Source organism: Peromyscus californicus, unplaced genomic scaffold, assembly GCF_007827085.1.
Source record: "Peromyscus californicus insignis strain IS unplaced genomic scaffold, ASM782708v3 Scaffold_7__1_contigs__length_154581171, whole genome shotgun sequence".
Classification (NCBI taxonomy): Eukaryota; Metazoa; Chordata; class Mammalia; order Rodentia; family Cricetidae; genus Peromyscus; species Peromyscus californicus.
The window spans coordinates 93,456,109-93,474,604 of record NW_026294595.1 but is presented as its reverse complement, the minus strand read 5'-3'; the positions used below and the strand labels follow the sequence as shown (position 1 = coordinate 93,474,604).

Below are 18,496 nucleotides of genomic sequence, written 5' to 3'. Positions count from 1 at the left end.
TGCTTCTCTAAGTTGCCTTAGTCAGGGTGCTTTATCAGGTTCTCATGGAGCCAAGGCTGTTCTTGTTTGTTTGATTGATTGATTGATTGATTTTGGTTTTCAAGACAGTCCTGGCTGTCCTGGAACTCAGTTTGTAGACCAGGCTGACCTTGAACTCACGGAGATCCATTTGCCTCTGCCTCCTGAGTGCTGGGACTAAAGGTGTGCGCCACCACTACCCAGCTCCCAAGGCTGTTCTTGAACTCCTGATCTTCCTTCCACCTCCCAGGTACTGGGATTCCAGGTGTATGCCTAGCTTCTGTTTATGTTTTAAGTTGTGGTAAACATGTATAACATAACATAAAATCGAGCATTTTTCCCTTTTGAATAGAATTTTCAGTGGTATTAAGAACATTCACATTGCTGGACCACTATCACTACCATTCCGTCGGCAGAACTTCTCCATCATCCCAAATCAAACCTTGTACCAAATAAATATAACTCCCATGTTCTCCTCCCCAACCCGTGAGATCCTAGCTGCTGTCCTCCTTTCCTTTGTGACTGATTCTGTGCACCTCCAGTAACCTCTGTCATTTTATTTGTGGCTTATTTCATGTAGTATAGTGTCTCCAGGAGTAAACGTGTAGCTTGTGTCAGAATCTCCTTCCTTTCTAAGGCTGAATTCCATTGCATGTATTTGTATTCGTTAACCTGTTGATGAATATCTGGCTTGTTTTGCCTTTTCAGTACCATGTATAAGGCTGTACAGATCTGTTTGTGCTCTGTAGTCTCTGGGGATGTAGCTCAGTAGTAGAGAGCTTGATTGTGTTGCAGCCCCTGGAGTTTGACCTCCAGCACCACCACAAAACAGAAAAACGTCTTTTGGATATAAACCCAGTCCAGAGCCACTAGGCTGTATGTGGATTCTGTGTAGTCTCTTGGGATCTGTGGTGTTACCATCCCCAGCAGCAGTGCCATAACTTCCCTCCTCCTCATTGCCAACATGCTACTTTCTATTTTTCGTGTTTGGAGTGACAATGAATTGGGCCACCTATGAGGAGTTGTTGGTTTTTTTTTTTTTTTTTTCCGGGGGCAGGGGCTGTTGAGACAGGTTTTCTCTGTGTAGCCTTAGCTGTCTTTGAACTCACTCTGTAGACAGGGCTGGCCTCAAACTCACAGTGATGGTCTGCCTCTGCCTCCTGAGTGCTAGGATTAAAGGTGTGCGCCACCACCGCCTGGCTTATATATATACATATTTCATATGTATGGATATTTTGCCTGTATGTGTGTCTGTGCACCACATGCATGCAATGCTTGAGGAAGTTTTACTCATTAAACCTAGACTTTTAAATCTTAATTCGGTTTGATTTGGATTACTACATCAGCAGGGAGACTTAATTGTCGGGGTACGGGAACCTTTCAGGTGTCCAGTCACTTGGAATTGCAATTACAGATGGTTGTGATCACCTTCGGGTGCTGGGAATCAATATTAGGTCCTCTGCACGAGCAGCCTGTTTTTATTTATTTACTTATTTATTTGTTTTGTTTTTTGTTTTAAACTCACCTTAACAGACCTGTTTCAGAGACTTTTACACCTAATACTTCTGCAGAACATTCTTTGCTCTTGGCAGCTGGCCATCTAATTGACCAGTGGGAGAGGCTTTCCCTGATGAGCTGTTTCAATTAATTGTCCCACACCTTCAATGAGCCTTGTCTTTCCAGGTGTGAGACCTCACAGGTGCATGTTATGTTAATGTCATTGGCTCAGTTTTGGCCTCTCCCATCAGGGCGTAAAAAATCCTGGCAGAGACTTCCTGTTTTGTTTGCTGCAGTTTCTAGCTCCTAGAACAATGCCTAGCTCTTGACAGATGTTCAGTAAACACTTGGGGGACGATTGAAGGAGCATACACAGTTATTTTCAGGCAACGTGAAGTTAGTAGACCAAAAGTTAATGTATTTACAAGATTTTGATTCAAATGCAAACTGCCTTGCGGAAAGGTACTGGTTTACATTCCCACCAGGTAGGTAGAAGGTCGTCCATCTCTGCTTGACTCGCTGACTTTTGACAGCAGTATAGCAGGCACCCAGTGCTTTGCCAGGGCAGGCACACCCTGAACCTTCACAAAGTCGAACTTTCTTGTCCTTCCTTCTTGTGTGTTTATAGAAACACACTTGTGTTTACATTTCCTGTAAACATTACTTCCGGTGCTGGGAACCAAACCTAAGGCCTTGTACACACTAAGCATGCCCTCTTCCACTGAGCTGTCGTCTTGTAGCCTGAAAATTTTTTTTTTTTTTTTTTCGAGACAGGGTTTCTCTGTGTAGCTTTGCACCTTTCCTGGATCTCGCGCTGTAGACCAGGCTGGCCTCGAACTCACAGAGATCCACCTGCCTCTGCCTCCCGAGTGCTGGGATTAAAGGCGTGCGCCACCACCGCCCGGCGAAAATTTTTTTTTTTTTTTTTAAGATTTATTTATTTATTATGTATACAGTATTCTGCCTGCATGTATCCCTGTAGGCCAGAAGAGGGCACCAGATCTCATTACAAGTGGTCGTGAGCCACTATGTGGTTGCTGGGAATTGAACTCAGGACCTCTTGAACAGCAGCAGCCCCTGCTCTTAACCTCTGAGCCATCTCTCCAGCCCAACCTGGAAACACTTTTATTAAGTGCCTGCTGGGTGTCAAGCTGTGGCTGGTGCTGATACAAATGTGAACAGAAGTTGTCCCTGGTGAGTGGCCACTTCTGTTTTGTTTCTAGCTTCTGTTTCTTGCTTCTGGATCTCATTTTGAAATTCAGAGGCTAGTGGTAATTTTCCTAGAAACTCACATTTTCTTTTTCAAGTTTTTTTGTTTTGTTTTTTATCATGTGTATGTGTCTATTTGTTGCGCGTGCACACATGGATGCAGGTGCCCATGAAGGCCAGAGATCTCCTCCAGCAAGATTACAGGTGGTTGTGAGCCACCTGATGTGGGTGCTAGGAATTGAACTCAGGTCCTTTGCAAGATCAGTAAGTGCTCTTAACAGCTGAGCCATCTCTGGCCCCCCAAAGCTTACATTTGCTAATCAGGTGATTTCGTACAGACACATGCCATGCATAAAGTAAGTTTTTCTAACTTATATTCAGTGAGGTCAAGAGTTACTGCCTTCATAGCGGCCATGGTTTGAGGGTGGGTGGACGCCAGTGTAGAACGCCCTGCCCTGCTGTGAACTGTAAATGTGTCCCCAGTCTTTGCACTCACTTGCAGTCGTGGCTAAGGAACGGACTTTGGAGTCAGGCTGCCTGAGTATGACTTACCTCACTGGTAACTGTGAACAAATATTTAGTTCTCTGTGCGGTGGCTTCCCCACCTGCCCAGCGGAGTGATGGCAGCCACTCCTGAAGACGTTGCTGTGAATCTGGATCCGTCCAAAGCGTGCCGTGCAGCACCTGGCGTACTACCAGGTAGTTCTGTTGTTTGTGTTCTCTTGCAAGTTCTGTATTTTGTTTTTTGAAACGGTTCTTGTAATCCAGGCTGGTCTCGAATGCCTGATCCTCCTGCTTCTCCTTCCCAAATAATGGGATTGTGACTGAGCACCACCATGCCACACTGATTGCGTGTTTTAAAGTTAAATACTTATCCGTGAGGTACACACCTGTAATCCCAGCACCTGGAAGGCACAGGCAGGAAAATTGCCCACAAGTTTGGGGCTATCCTGGTGTACACAGTTCCAGGCCAACCAGGGCTACATATCAAGATCGTGCCTCCGAAAACCTAAATAAGAGCCTGCAAGATGGTTCAGCAGGTAAAGGTGTTTGCTGCCAAGCCTGATGCTTGACAGGACCTGATTGACAGGATCAGGGAAGGCTTCCTTGAAAAGGTGTTTTTGTCCAAAACCTTAGGGAAAAAAGATTATCAACATATTTGGGGCCTGGAAAGATTGCTCAGTGGTTAAGACCATTTGTTATTCTTGTGTAGGACCTGGGTTTGGTTCCCTACACTCATGGTAGCTCACAACCATCTATAACTTCAGTCCCAGGGAATCTGGTGCCCTTCTCTTGCCTCCATGGGTATCAGGCACACACATGGTACCCATGGTATAGACATAAGTGCAGGCAGAACCACCTAAAATGGGATAAACAATCCAACCCAAAACCAGAACACCAGAAACAAGTCCTCTTGATTATTTACTGTGTCATTGATCTACAGAGGCTCTGAGACATGTCCAGGACTATCCAGTGAATGGGTGTCAGCCTCAGATCAAGGCTCAGTTTCATAGTCTTCAGTCCCTGTGAGTTTTTCCTTTGGTTTTTAGCAGCCTGGCCCTTCATTTGAAACCTTTGAAGGATATGTAGCTTATTTGATCTTGGCAGGTATTACTAAATAAAGCAGCGTTCTTAAAAAGACATTCTGATCTTTAGTTATTTTATTGTGACAGAATCTCATTAGCCTAGGCTGCCCTTATGTCTGAGACTGGATTTGAACTCCTGGCCCTCCTGTTTCGTATTCTCAAGTGCTGGGATGACTGTTGTGTGCTATCATGCGCCATCAGCCAACTTCATTTGTTAGTAGGTTTTTTGTTTTTAAGATTTATTTTTATTTTTTAAATTAATTTATTTGTTATGTATAGTGTTCTGCCTGCATATATGGCTGCAGGCCAGAAGAGGGCACCAGATCTCATTACAGATGGTTGTGAGCCACCATGTGATTGCTGGGAATTGAACTCAGGACCTTTGCAAGAGCAGTCAGTGCTCTTAACCTCTGAGCCATCTCTCCAGCCCTAAGATTTATTTTTATGTGTATGAGTGCATGTTTACATGTCCATCACATGCATGTCTCTTGCCTGTAGAGACCAGAAGAGAGCACTGGATTCCCTGAAACTGGAGTTACAGAGATTTGTGAGCTTCCATGTGGGAGCTAGGACCTGAACTCTGGCCCCCTGCGAAAGCTGCCAGTGTTCTAAACTGCTGAGCAGTTTCTCTATATGCTTACTGAAAATTTATTTAAACCACACATTTTTCTTATATTATAGACTGTGATGCATCAACATTATTTCTTTTTTATTGTTGTTGTTTGTTTGTTTTTGAGATATATCTCACTGTATAGCTCTGGCTATCCTGGAACTTGCTATGTAGACAAGCCTGGCCTGGAACTCGCAGAGATCTGCTTGCCTCTGCCTCCCTAATGCTGAGGTTAAATCTGTGCTCCATCATATCCAACTCAAGATTTTTTTTTTTTAATTAAAAATCATCAGGGGCTGAAGAGATGGCCCAGCCATTAGGAGTACTGACTGTTCTCCCAGAGGTTGTGAGTTCAAGTCCCAGTACCCATGTGGCATCTTACACCTATCTATAATGGAATCCAATACCCTCTTCTGGTGTGTAGATGAAGTACCCAAATACATAAAATACATAAATAAATCAATTGTTTGTTTGTAGTCCTTGCTGTCCTGGAACTTACTCTGTAGACCAGCCTGACCTCAAACTCAGAGATCAGCCTGCCTTTGCCTCCCGAGTGCTGGGATTAAAGGCATGCACCACCACTGACTGGGTAAATAAATAAATCTTTAAAAAAGTAAAACCATCAGTTTTGAGGTCAGATGCCAGGAACGAGCTTGAAGGAGTAAGGTGAGGTAAAGTTGTGGCAGAGGCAGCCATGCCGTGCAGGACAAGGCACAGGGCTGTGCCTAGTGTTTGTTGAGGATTCGACAGGAGATGAATCTGGAAAATGTGGTGGGCTTTGACCTAAACTGGATTCTTTGGGTATCTGGGGGTCATTTGTAGATTTGGGGTGTGTCTGATGGATGGTGTCTCCAGAGAGAGCGCTTAGCTCTTCACTGGAAGACACTGGTTCTTTTCATCAAGGTCCAGGCATGGTGGGTGGTACCCAGCCTCCAGGTCCTGTGGGTCTCTATGTTTAACTCAATTCTGGCTGAAGTTCCAGAGTTTTGAAATTGCTCAGCTGCCTGCTAAAAAGCAATGATCCTTTGTGTTTGGGAGCTGCTCATTAGCATTCACAATGATGCCTCCCATTTATATGATACCAGAGAGCTTTCCCATGTCTACTTCATTTGATGTGATCTTCAAAACAAGGCTGGGAGGCAGGCAAGGACTATTAACTCTACTTTATAGATGAGAAAACCAAGTCTCAAAGGGGTTAATTGATTTGCCTGGCATAAGGCAGCTAATAAATGCAGAGCCCCTGCCCAGACCTGAATGTTCTTCTCTCTACACTCCAGGAGCAATTAGAGCAACCAGAGATGGTCTGTGGGCCCCAGAGATCCCCCCATCTCTGTATGAGTGACAGAGACTTGACTCCATGTGAGTAAAGCCACCTGACGTTACCGAGCCCAGCAGGTGTGAACTGAGCTGGTTGGCTTGAGGAAATGTTGGACACCACAGTTTCCATTTCAGCTAAGGCAGCTTTCAAAGTAATTCCCGATTGTATGGTCCCTTCCTTTACTCTTGCTGTTCTTGAGCAGTAGAGTTTGTGTGTATGCATGTGTGTTTATGTGTTTATGAAGGAAACCTGTCATGTTTATGAAGGGAGGGTATTATGATGAATTCACTGTGGGAAGGCCAAGCTCAGAGAGAGGAGTTCTACCCCCAGGAGAGGCAGAGACAAGGCAGGATGGCTCTTGATCTGGGCTTGAGGGGGACAGCAGGCAATGGTTGAGTAGGAGCAGCCAGACCGGGGTGTCTTGTGGATCTGGGGGTTGGGAATCCACAGCCTGAGGCAAGAAGGTGAGAAAGGTTTAGGATGCAAGCTTGAGACTGAGGTGCTTAGAAAAGGTAGGAAGAAAGAGCTGAGGCCCCGGAGAGGGTGGCAGGGAGAAGAAGAGAGCTCATTCAGGAAGGAGTGTTGGGAGGGCCAAAGGAAGGGAGGACTTAGAGAGTAAAGGGATGGAGAGGCCAGAGAAGATGGACTGAGGACGCCTGCTCCTGAGTGCCATAGAGGCCCGGCTTTGGGAAAGCCAGCCAGGCTGAGCACATACTCCAGTTGTTCTGGTGCAGTAAGAGATTGGCTAGCATGAGAGAGACCTTGGTGTGGGGTCCAGGCCCCCAAGAATCATCTGAAGCCCACCAGTGGGTTCCCATTTGGGGACACTGAGCTGAGGAGGCTCTTGTGGGATGTCTGCTTCTCTACTTGTGTCCCCTGGGAGTAGTCCACAGTCCCTGAGTGCCCACACAGTTGAGGGGTTCGGTATTGTTTCTGTGTGGACAAAAAGAATAATAGTGACCAATCTCAGGCAGAGGACACTGTTGCTCATTAGTTTTCTTTGTTGTTTGGTTTTTGAGACCAGGTCTTATAGCCCATGGTGGCCTCCGTATGTAGCCAAGGCCGGCCTTGAACCTTTGGTCCTTTTGCTTCAGCATTATAAATGCTGGTATCTCGAGGGTGTGCCAAAATGCCTAGTTGGTTTGTTTTATTTATTTTATTTTATTTTATTTTGTCAAGTATTATGGTGGCACATGCCTTTAATCCCAGCACTCCAGAGGCAGAGGTAAATGGATTTCTGTGAGTTCAAGGACAGCCTGTCTACACAGAAAGTTCCAGGCCAGCCAGAACTACACAGTAAGACCCTGTCTCCAAAAACAAAACAAAAGAAAACAAAACAACTTTATCTGTATATATGTATATTGATGTTTTACTTGCATGTATGTCTGTGCATCACATGCATGCATGGTGCCCACAGAGGCCAGAAGAAGGAGTCAGGTCCCCTGGAACTGGAGTTACAGACTTGTAAGCTGATATGTGGGTGCTGGGATTCGAACTTGGGTCCTATGGAAGATCAGCCAGTGCTTTTAACTACTGAACCAGTTCTCCAGTCCTTGTTTGTTTTATTTTTTGAGACAGGGTCTCATGATGTTGCTCAGATTGGCCTTGAACTCTTCCCGAGGGGAGTCTTAGATCTGTGTGCCCAGAGCCCTGTGTTGCCTTTCTGCCTGTGACATCAGGCAGTCACTAACCCCTGGTGTTCCTGCTAGCAAGGGAACGAGGAGATGTGTGCCTCCCCCGGCTTGGGGAAAAGAGTGCCTAGGCTGTGGTCACAGAGTGTTCCCATTGCTGAACTGGGCTGGTAGTGGATGGTCTGTTCATTCTGTCCCTGTTGTCACGGCCTCCCTCCCTGTGTGTCCTTGTCTGAGTGCTGCTTGTTGGCCTGGCTCTTGAGAGCTGGCTCTAATTACTTGTACCTCTTACTTACCTGGCTCCAGGTTTTACTACAAGAAAGGACAGCCGCCTTTAAAAACTAATGATCTGTTCTTTGTAGGGTACCTTTCTTTTAAGTTAATGATGGATGGCTATTTCTATTTATGGGAGCCCTCAGCCCTTGCTTTTCTGGCTGAGTCAGGAGTTCCCCTGAAGAGGTGGAACTGGAGACAGGAAGATTGTCAGAGGCCCTGTGGGGTGCCTGGGGCAAAGCACCCTGAAGCTATCCGGAGCTCCAGCTTGTGGCTACCTCCGCTGCTCTGCTGTGATTGGTGGAACCAGTTAGGGGGCTTCGGGAGGGGCTGATGCATGACAGGCAAATGTTCTGCCACTGAGCTGTATCTGGTGTTTGAGTCCTTGATGTTTGGTTGTTTGTTTTTTTCTTTTTCTTTTGAGGGGTTTCACAAAGTGACCCATCAGGCTTTGAATTTTTTGTTTTGTTTTGCTTTTTTTGACACAGGGTTTCACTATGTAGCTCTGAATCCTGGAACTCACAAAGATCTGTCTTCTGAGTGCTGAGATTAAAGGCATGAACCATGACACCCAACTATGCCTTGAATTTTTAATCCTCCTGCCTCAGCCTCTGAAGGCCACCAGGTCCAGCTTGAGTAAGCGACATTGAGAATTGAGACCACCACATGGCTTTCGAAGAGTTGTGTTTACCTGGTGACAATTTCTTCAGCTACCACCCGTGTCAGGAGGGCTGGACAGAACTGGGATCCAGTTTGTAAGAAAGCACCAAAGTCCAGGCCAACTGGTTCAAAGTCAAAACCAGCCTTCCAGCTTCAACTGAAGACAGCGCTCTGCCCAGGGCAGGCTTAGCAGCTAAATACAGTAATAACTAGTTAATCCAGAAAGACATACTTGAGCAATGGCAGTTGGTTCATGGCCACACTGGTAGATCTCAGGCTGTGTACCTCAGCTCTACTTTTTTGGTTAGAGTATTTCAGAGCTCCTAAGGGCCAGTCATAGACTTTAGGCCCATCTCCAGCAGACTGAAAGCATTCCTGCCCACCCAGAGCATTCAGATTGAGATCACCTGTATGCTGGGTCCACTCCTGGAGTTCCTGCAGGTTGTCATGTTCCTAGTCAGCTGGAGTGGCTTACTTACTCTGTCAAGGATTGGGTGAAGAGGAGGTTTGGGGGCTTGTTTGTTTGCTTGTTTGGGTTTTCAACACTATCTCACTCTGTAGCCCTGGCTGGCCTCTGCCTGCTGAGTACTGGGATCAAAGGTGTGTGCTACCACACCAGCTTTTGGTTTGTTTAGGAGACAGGGTCTCATTTGGCTCAGGCTGCCCTTGAACTTGCTCTTTGGTGTAGGGTGACCCTAAACTCTTGATCCTTCCGCTTCAGCTTCTCAGATGCCAGGATCTCAGGGATGTGCCCGCACACCATCTTTAGGTTTAGGAACTTGTGTGGAGTGTCATACTGTTTCATTTAACCCCCCAGTAGCCTAAGGGATGGGCACTTTAGAGCCCGAGTTCAAGTGAGATTTTGTGATTTGTCTAAAGTCTTGCTGTTAGTGCAAGGAAGATTCTGAATTTGAAAATACATCTGCCACAATTCTTGAACCTTCTCTTGCTGAAACATGTTGCCTCTTAGAGTAGTGTGGCAAGAAGGCCTTATTTAAGTTTTTTTCTTTTATTACTTAAACTCATTGTAGAAAGTAAATACCAACTATAACCCTTTTTCATGAATATTTTTATATTTTTATCTGGTAGGGGTAAAGGAATGAATGGGCTGGGAGTCATTAGTGTTTCACTGGAGTAGATTTTGTGTATGTGTGATCCTGGGGATTGAACTCAAGGCCTTGCCCATGCTAGGTGAGCATTCTGCCACTAAGTTAGCTCTCCAGCTAGAATAGGTTTTGTCAAGTAAAGTAATTGTATGGTTTTTGCTGATGAATCTTCAGTATATATAACTCTATATATACTGTATAAAGTCCTCATTATACCCATTTCTTCATTTGTTACATGAGGGTAATAATATCTACAGTAGGGATTTGTTGTTGCTGTCCATGGTGTTTTTTTTTTGTTTTTTTTTTTTTTGTTTTTTTTGGTTTTTCAAGACAGGGTTTCTCCATGTAGCTTTTGGAGCCTGTCCTAGAACTCACTCTGTAGACCAGGCTGGCCTTGAACTTACAGAGATTCACCTGCCTCTGCCTCCCGAGTGCTGAGATTAAAGACATGCGCCACTACCGCTGGCGTCCATGGTGATTCTTAATTGTTGAAATTTTTCTTAATGTTCAAAATTTTTTAATTTTATTTTAGCCTGGTGGCGGTAGCACATGCCTTTAATTTCATCACTTGAGAGGCAGAAGCAGGTGGATCTCTGAGTTCAAGGCCAGCCTAGTCTACAAAGTGAGTTCTAGGACAGGCTCCAAAAGCTACACAGAGAAACCCTGTCTTGAAAAACCAAAAAAAAAAAGATAATAATAAAATTATTTTAAGTGTATGGGTGTTTTGTTTTGCCCGCATATATGTCTGTGTGCCACATCTGTGTCTGATGATCTCTGAGGCCAGGAGAATGCCTGGAATGTGTGCTGGGTATCGAACCACAGCCCTCTGGAGGAAGAGCAAGTGCTCTTAGCTGCTGAGCCATCTCTCCAGCCCCAGTTGCTGATTTCTTGAGAGAATTCCTTGGCCTATATATTCATGTTTCATAGTCTAGGAACATAGATTAGTTATAAACATCTATGGTGCTGAATCCAAAAAAGTTCTTTTTTTTTTTTCTTTTGGTTTTTTTGAAACAGGGTTTCTCTGTGTAACTTTGTGCCTTTCCTGGAACTCACTCTGTAGCCCAGGCTGGCCTCGAACTCACAGAGATCCACCTGGCTCTGCCTCCCGAGTGCTGGGATTAAAGGCGTGCGCCACCACTGCCTGGCTCCAAAAAAGTTCTTTACAGTCCAAAAATCACTCTGTACTCTGGAAGGTACTGGCATTCATCCCTCATCACCTCAAAACTTTTTCATGGACATAATTTCTGTAGAACTCTAGCTTCATTTCCCTTCTTGGTATACCCATACCAAACTCTACCCTGGCATCCTTCCAGCTGGTGGAGAATGGGTGGCATTTCAGCAGCACACAGGTGCACACGTGTCTTCCAAGGGGTCCTTTGGGACTAAAGGGGTGGACTCATGTAAAGCACTGAAAAGGCCTGTCTGTAAGCACTAACTGCTACTTTGTTTTGTTTTTGTTTGTTCGAGACAGGGTTTCTCTGTAACAGCCCTGGCTGTCCTGAAACTCACACTGTAGACCAGAATTCACAATGATCCACCTGCCTCTGCCTCCCGAGTGCTGGGATTAGAGGTGTGCACTACCACCATCCAGCTAGTTGTTGTTTTTATTCTTTGGGAATTTAAACAGTTTTTACTTTCTGTTATGAATAATGATATAAATTAACAGCAGCGTTTAGAGATATTGTATGACTTTCTAGATTCTAGAGTCTAAGGGGGCTGAAGAGATGTCTCAGCAGTTAAGAGCATGTACCAGTCTTTCAGGGGGCCCGGATTCAAGTCTCAGCACTCATGTTAGGTGGTTCACAGCTGTCTGTAACTCCTCCAACTGTGTCTGTAGGGGGAGAAGGGCAGTCCTGACGTACACACACACACAAATAATTTTAAAAATCTTAGACTCTTAGAAGAGGTCTTGTTTGCCAGATGTGGTGACACATACTTATAATCCTAATACTTGGATCCCAACTCCAGATACATGGTAAGCTTCACGGCATCCTGAGCTATATTGTGAGACCCTGTCTCAAGAAATAAACAAGGGGCTGGAGATGGCTCAGCGGTTAAGAATGTGTACCGCTTTTCAGAACACCTGTCATTCAGTTTCCAGCACCCACAGGCAATTCCAGCTCTAGATGAACACAGTGTCTCTGGCTTCTGCTGGTTTGGGCACTCTAGCACACACACACACACACACACACACACACACACACACACACACACACACCCCTACCTACACACACTTTGAAAAATAAAAAGAAATGCCAGCTATGGTGGTGCACACCTTTAATCCCAGCATTCAGGAGGCAGAGGCAGGCAGATCTCTGAGTTTGAGGACAGCCAGGGCTATACAGAGAAATCGTGGCTCAAAAACAACAACAAAAAACAAACAAAAAAGTTTTTTTAAGATTTTTTTTTTTTTTTGGTTTTTCGAGACAGGGTTTCTCTGTGTAGCTTTGCGCCTTTCCTGGAACTCGCTTTGGAGACCAGGCTGGCCTCGAACTCACAGAGATCCGCCTGGCTCTGCCTCCCGAGTGCTGGGATTAAGGCGTGCGCCACCACCGCCCGGCTTTAAGATTTTATTTATTTTTATCTCTGTGTAAGTGTTTTGCCTATGTGTATGTCTGTGTACTGATGTGTGCCTAGTGCTGTGGAGTCCGACTATGGCTCTAGAGTCTCGGACCTGGAGTTACAGATGTCTGTCAACTGCTCTGTGTAGGTGCTGAGTGCTCTTAAGCACTGTGCCAGCTCTTCTGTCCCTAAAAGTAAATCTTTTTAAAAAGTTTTTAAAAACTAAACAAAAAAAGCAAAGAAAGCAAGCTGGCTTTGGTGGTGCATGCTTCTAATCAGCACTTGGGAAGTAGAAACAGGAGGATCAGGAGTTCAAGGCTAGCCTCTGCTATGAAGTAAGTTCTAGGGAAATGTGGTATATATGAAGTCCTGTCTCCAAAGAAGAGGAGGAGGAGGAGGATAAAGGCCCTTGCTTAGGTCTGAGGATCCAGTTCTATGGTCCAGTATCAAATACTGTCCTTGTAAATTTCTTTTGAAAAGTTTTGTGTATTTATTTTAAGTGACCATCTGAGTATATGTATGTGTACCAAATGAGTGCAAAGGCCAAAAAAGGCTGTTGAGTCCCCTAAAACTGGAGTTAGCTACCATTGGCAGTTGTAAGCTACCCAATGTGGGTACTGGGAACTGAACCTGGGTTTTTTGCAAGAACAAGTGCTCTTAACCCCTGAACCATCTCACCCCCCAATGTCCCTTTTTACTTGAGAACTAATAGCTGAAAAATAGCTTTTAATTTTTGTGTGTGAGGCCAGATTTTTTTCTTGTTATTATTCATATCTTATGTTTGTTGTTGTTGTTTTTTGAGACAGGGTCTCACTTGTAGAGTGACTTATGCCTCTCTAGTGCTAGAATTATAGGTGTGTGCCTCCACAGCCAGGTGCCAGCTCCCTTACACATTTTGTGGTGTTTCACTTACAGGAAAAACAAAAAGATAAAGGGCCTTAAAATATATCGCCAGGCGGTGGTGGCACACGTCTGTAATCCCAGCACTTGGGAGGCAGAGGCAGGTGGATCACTGTGAGTTCGCGGCCAGCCTGGTCTACAGAGCTAGTCCAGGACAGGCTCCAAAGCTACAGAGAAATCCTGTCTCGAAAAACATATATACATCTGCACAGTGACATGACCTAGCAGGCTGTCTCTCTTTACCCTTGTATTGGGGTTTGGAGGGGAGAAGTGTTGAGACTCATTCTGTAGCCTCGTCTACGTCCAGAGCTTCCAGTTTTCTTGTCTCTGTGTCCTGGTGGCTGTGGTTACAGATGTGAAGCCTTCATGCCCAGTCGTTGTACTTTTTAAAGAGGAGAGCTGGGGTAGTGAGCGATGTGGTCTGGTATGCATAAGTAGGCAATTGGGAAGGTGGAAGGACAGGGCGGAACATCTGCTCCCTCACTGCCAGAGGCCTCCTGTCTCTTCAAGCTCCATCTGGAAAGCCACACTAGCCCTGGCAGGTGTGAGCGTGGGGCTGGCTGAGGCCAGAAGGTGGCAGCACAACCCCAGAGATCCTGGGCTCCGTGCCGGGAGGTAGTTTGAGTCAGGTACCTGCCTAGGCGACTCTCTCCTGCCTGCCTGCCTCTGAAGTCCTTATTTTAACTAACTTGAGTGTAGACGTGGTATTAGTTCCCTCTGAGAAACCGGGAAGCTGGAGTGTTGAGCTGCTCCTCCAGGAGTCTAAGCAACAGGTGACCTGTGCAGAGCACAGGTGAGAGGCAGAGACCTCCGAGGCAGATTGTGTGACTGACTGTACCACGTTACTGGAACCGTCTAAGCAGGCCCTGTGTGAAAGAACCTCTTGGTAGCTGTTGGTTTTTTCTTGTTTTTGTTTTGTGTGTGTGAATGTTTTACCTTCATGCGTGTCTGTGCACAAAGTGCATGCAGTGCTTGTGGAGGCCAGAAGAGGGCACCAGATCCCCCAAAATGGGAGAACTAGAAGGTTGTGAGCAGCCGCATAGGTGCCGGCAAGTGAACCCAGCGCCTCCGCAAGAGCAGCAGATGCTCTTAACCGCTGAGCCGTCTCTCAGTGAAGCGCTTGCCCAATTATTCTTTATCAATAAAAACCCAGGAGTCCGACATCAGGGTAAGGACCTGAGTGGTCAGAGAAATGGTGATAAAGGGGCCAGTGACTTTTCCTCCCCCCCTCTGTCTCTCTCTGTCTCTCTGTCTCTGTCTCTCTCTGTCTCTGTCTCTCTCTCTCTCTGCCATCCCTGGGATGATGGATGGAAGAAAAGAACCAATTCCACATTGCTATCCTCTGACTTTCACACGAACTCTATGGCATGCAAGCACACACAGGAGCACAGGATAAATTAAAAATAAATAGATATGTAATGATGAAGCTTAGCAGCTAAAGTTTCCTTCAGAAAGGTTGGGGCAGCTTCCATGCCCACCAAGAGTGTGTCTAGTAGCTGTTTGCAAATGGCTCTCCTGAGACCAGGGTCAAATGATGAGCCTGAACACTCTGCTAGAACCAGCTCCCTCCATGGCCTTCGCCTTCTTTGTTACACCGTCATGGTGGCTGTGAAAGGGAGCCAGAGCCTCTTTCAGGAGGCAGGGGATTGATCACTACATCTCTTGGGAAGGCCTACCTGTTGTCCCTCAGGGAGGGTGACTGATGATGTTGTTGTCTGACTCTTGCAGGTGAAGAAGGCATACAGACAAAAAGCACTTTCCTGCCACCCGGACAAAAATCCAGACAACCCCAGAGCAGGTGAGCCCCTCGAAGACCTGGGGAGGAAGGGGCCTGCCCACCTGACCTAGCTCTGTGTGTCTGCTGTGGGCTTGGCTTCATATGGTAGGGGTATCCAGTCGGCTGTGGGCGTCCTTACCACTCCCTGCTGGCCTGCCGTGTGCTGATACTGGCTCCTTTGAAGTATTCCCCTGAAGAAGACACGATCACCACTGTCCAGCTCCATTTATTCTCTCCTCTTGCTTTGGTTTTTTGTCCTTGTGTGTAGCTGAACTCTTCCACCAGCTTTCCCAGGCCTTGGAGGTGCTGACAGATGCTGCGGCCAGGGTAAGTGGCGCCTCCTTTACTGAATTGTGCCCAGTGATTAGAGACTGCTGTGGTCTAGAATGCCCCCAGTCTCGTGCATCTCGGGAGCTGAGCAGGGGCTCGCTCAACTGGCCAGGGTGTGAGAGCCCTTGACCCTCTGCCCTGTGGTCCAGTGCTTGCCGTCCAAGCCCCGGCGATCCTGATGACTCTGGGTTGTTCTCTGGCTGACTCTGCTCTGCCATCCCCCCACCCCATACCCCAGGCTGCGTATGACAAGGTGAGGAAAGCCAAGAAGCAGGCAGCAGAGAGGACCCAGAGGCTCGATGAGAAAAGGAAGAAGGTGAAGCTGGGTAGGTGACCTGCTCAGGCTGCCAGCCTCTGGCTTCCCTTGGCCCTTGCCCTTCGTCTCCCTTCCTTTCTTTTCGGGGCCTTTGCCCAGATCCTGGCAAAACTGTTCGGAGAGGCTGGGTCCTAAAGTCTCTCTCGGGAATGATATCAGTTACGGGGTTTACTATTAAAGTTAAGAAATTAGGGCTGGGGATGTAGCTCGGGGTTAAACGCACTTGTTGCTCAGGTAGAGGACCTGGGTTCGATTCCTAGCAGCCACGTGACAGCTCACAGCTGCCTGGAACTCCAGTTGCAGGGGTCTAATACTCTCTTCTGACGCGTGCAGTACCAGACATGCAGGCAGGGCAGGCAGAGGAAACACTCACACACGAAAAAGTAACAATAACTGTCTTTGAAGTCCAGAAGGCTGCCTGAGTGGGCACTCCCCTGAGTGCCGTGAGTTCTCACCTCCAGTCCATGCTGCCTCCTTCCCACTCACTCCAGCCTCTTCCTGCTAAGCCTCCACTCTGGGAAGCTTCCCCAGAGCTCAAGGGAGCAAAATACAGCTCAGTTTTGTAAAGTATGTTTTACATTTCTTTATTCAGTGTGTGAGTCTGCACATGCATGCCGAGGAGCACTTGTGGGGTCAGAAGACACCTTACAGGAGCCAGTTCTCTCCTTCCACCTCACGCTTGGCAGCTAGAGACTAGGCCTGCGGAGTCATCTCACCAGCCCCAATTCAATCATTTTTAATGAATTTACCAAACAAACAAATGGGCCAGGGCCTAGCTTAGTGCTAGAACACTTGCTTAGCATGGACAAGGCCAAACCTGGGTGAGAGGCAGGGGGATGCCAATTCCAGGTAATAAAGTAGGCAGAGAGGAGAGCAGTGAGCCCTGGGCCGGAGAGAAGATTTGTTACAGCAGCTGCCTGGCCCGGGGCTTGGGGTGTGGGGTATACCAGCACCCATCTGCCTATCTGAGGAGAGGCCGCTGGAACTGTGGCCACAATGACGCTTGGCAGAGGAGAGTGAGGAAGGGAAACAGTGAGGACTTGAGATCAGTGATGGGAAAGGAGTCCAAGCTGAGGCACAGCCCAGGTCAGGCTGTGGTGCCAAACCACAGTGACAGAGGCTGGCAGCTCCACCCACGGGCATCTTTGACACAGGGCCCTGGGTGCTGACACAGCACCCACCTGTACTCTGCTCACTTCGTGGAGAGAACCTGCTTGGTCAGTGTGAGCTGTTTTAACTCTTCCAGACCCATGCTGCTTGGCTGTGGACCATATCTCTTTCTATGTGTGTCCCTTTGCAATGTAAAGTGACTGGGTATGTGTAGACCCAGCACGAGGACAGGTGGGGTTTGGTGCTCATCCTGTGTGAGGTGCTGGGGAAGCCAGCCAGAGCTGGGGTGGGCTCAGGCCGTAGTAGACATGCAGACTAGAAATCAGACCATTCCACCCTTGTGCCTAGACCTGGAGGCCCGGGAGCGGCAGGCCCAGGCCCAGGGGAGTGAGGAAGAGGAGGAGAGCCGGAGCACCACAGCACTAGAGCAGGAGGTGAGCACCCAGACCTACTGGCCTGAGGGTCATTGGAGCTGGAGCGGGAGGGACCTGACCAGCTGTTGTGTTGGGAGAGCTTGCTCTTTCTGTCTTCTGTGGGAGCTGGGTGATTTGTCCCACCTACAGGTTGCTGAGCCCTAGCTTGCAGGGGGAACCTCCCAGGGACCTTTACAAGGTGAGCCAACCTGGCATTGGATCTGCACAGAACTGTCACCCCTCCGCTCCCCTGCCCTGCAGATTGCACGCCTTCGAGAAGAGGGTTCCCGTCAGTTGGAGGAGCAGCAAAGGCTGATCCAGGAGCAGATCCGCCAGGACCGAGAGCAGAGGCTGCGAGGTGAGAGTACGCACTCTCTTGTGTCTCCTCCAGGGCAGTGCACCTCATGCTGTTGATGGCCGTGCTGGCCACATCATGGAGTGGCTGTAGAGGTTCCACCTGCCAGAACCCTGTGAATGCCCCACGGTGCGCCACAGCGGTTTGTGGGAGCCTATGTGCTTTTTACAAGTCTCAGTCCCAAGCAGAGGGAAAAGGCCTTGGGGTACGTGGCCTCAGTGGAACTGAATGGTCTGTATCTCTGCCCCTGGCTCTGACGACGATGATGTGTTCCCAGCTTTTCATTTGAGAGAGCTAACTGATGACCTTCAGGAAGCGGCTGAGCAGGCTACCCAGGGATGGGATGGGATTGTATCCAGCTTCCCTACCAAACCTTTTCCAGGGAGACCTTGGACTCTCTGAAATTTTACTTTTCTTCTTTTCCCAATGTTTTTAGGAAGAACAGAAAATATTGAAGGCAAAGGAACCCCCAAACTAAAGGTGAGCCTGTGGGATCTGCAGTCCCAGCACAGTAGTTCTCGCAAGAACAGGTGCTTTCCTGTGGGAAACCGGCACCACTGTTGTGACCTTCCGGCATCCTAGGCAGGACCCTAGGACTGTCTCTCAGAGCCTGTCCCACCAGGGGGTTGTAACAGTGGCTAGTGTGGGCAAGACATCCTCAGAAGCCCTTTGAGATGGGTTCTTTTCTTTTCTTTTCTTTTCTTTTTTTTTTTTTTTTTTTTTTTCCGGGACAGGGCTTCTCTGGGTAGCCCTGGCTGTCCTGGAACTAGCTCTGTAGACCAGGCTGGCCTCGAACTCAGAGATCTGCCTGCCTCTGTCTCTGAG

The 18,496-nt window shown here is 47.4% G+C and overlaps 1 protein-coding gene across 3 annotated transcripts in view; it reads left to right on the top strand.

The window, feature by feature from the left end:
- Positions 1–18,496, top strand: part of Dnajc17 (DnaJ heat shock protein family (Hsp40) member C17) — a 31,484-nt gene that overhangs the window by 4,277 nt on the left and 8,711 nt on the right. For all 3 annotated transcript variants that reach the window (XR_008214898.1, XM_052723284.1, XM_052723285.1), the window contains exons 2-7: positions 15,099–15,168; positions 15,416–15,474; positions 15,716–15,803; positions 17,252–17,337; positions 17,578–17,674; positions 18,108–18,151. Coding sequence is in view for 2 of the 3 variants with exons in the window: in XM_052723284.1 (XP_052579244.1) it covers positions 15,099–15,168; positions 15,416–15,474; positions 15,716–15,803; positions 17,252–17,337; positions 17,578–17,674; positions 18,108–18,151 (444 nt within the window). In the remaining variant the exon portion in view is untranslated. The remainder of the gene's footprint in view (positions 1–15,098; positions 15,169–15,415; positions 15,475–15,715; positions 15,804–17,251; positions 17,338–17,577; positions 17,675–18,107; positions 18,152–18,496) is intronic.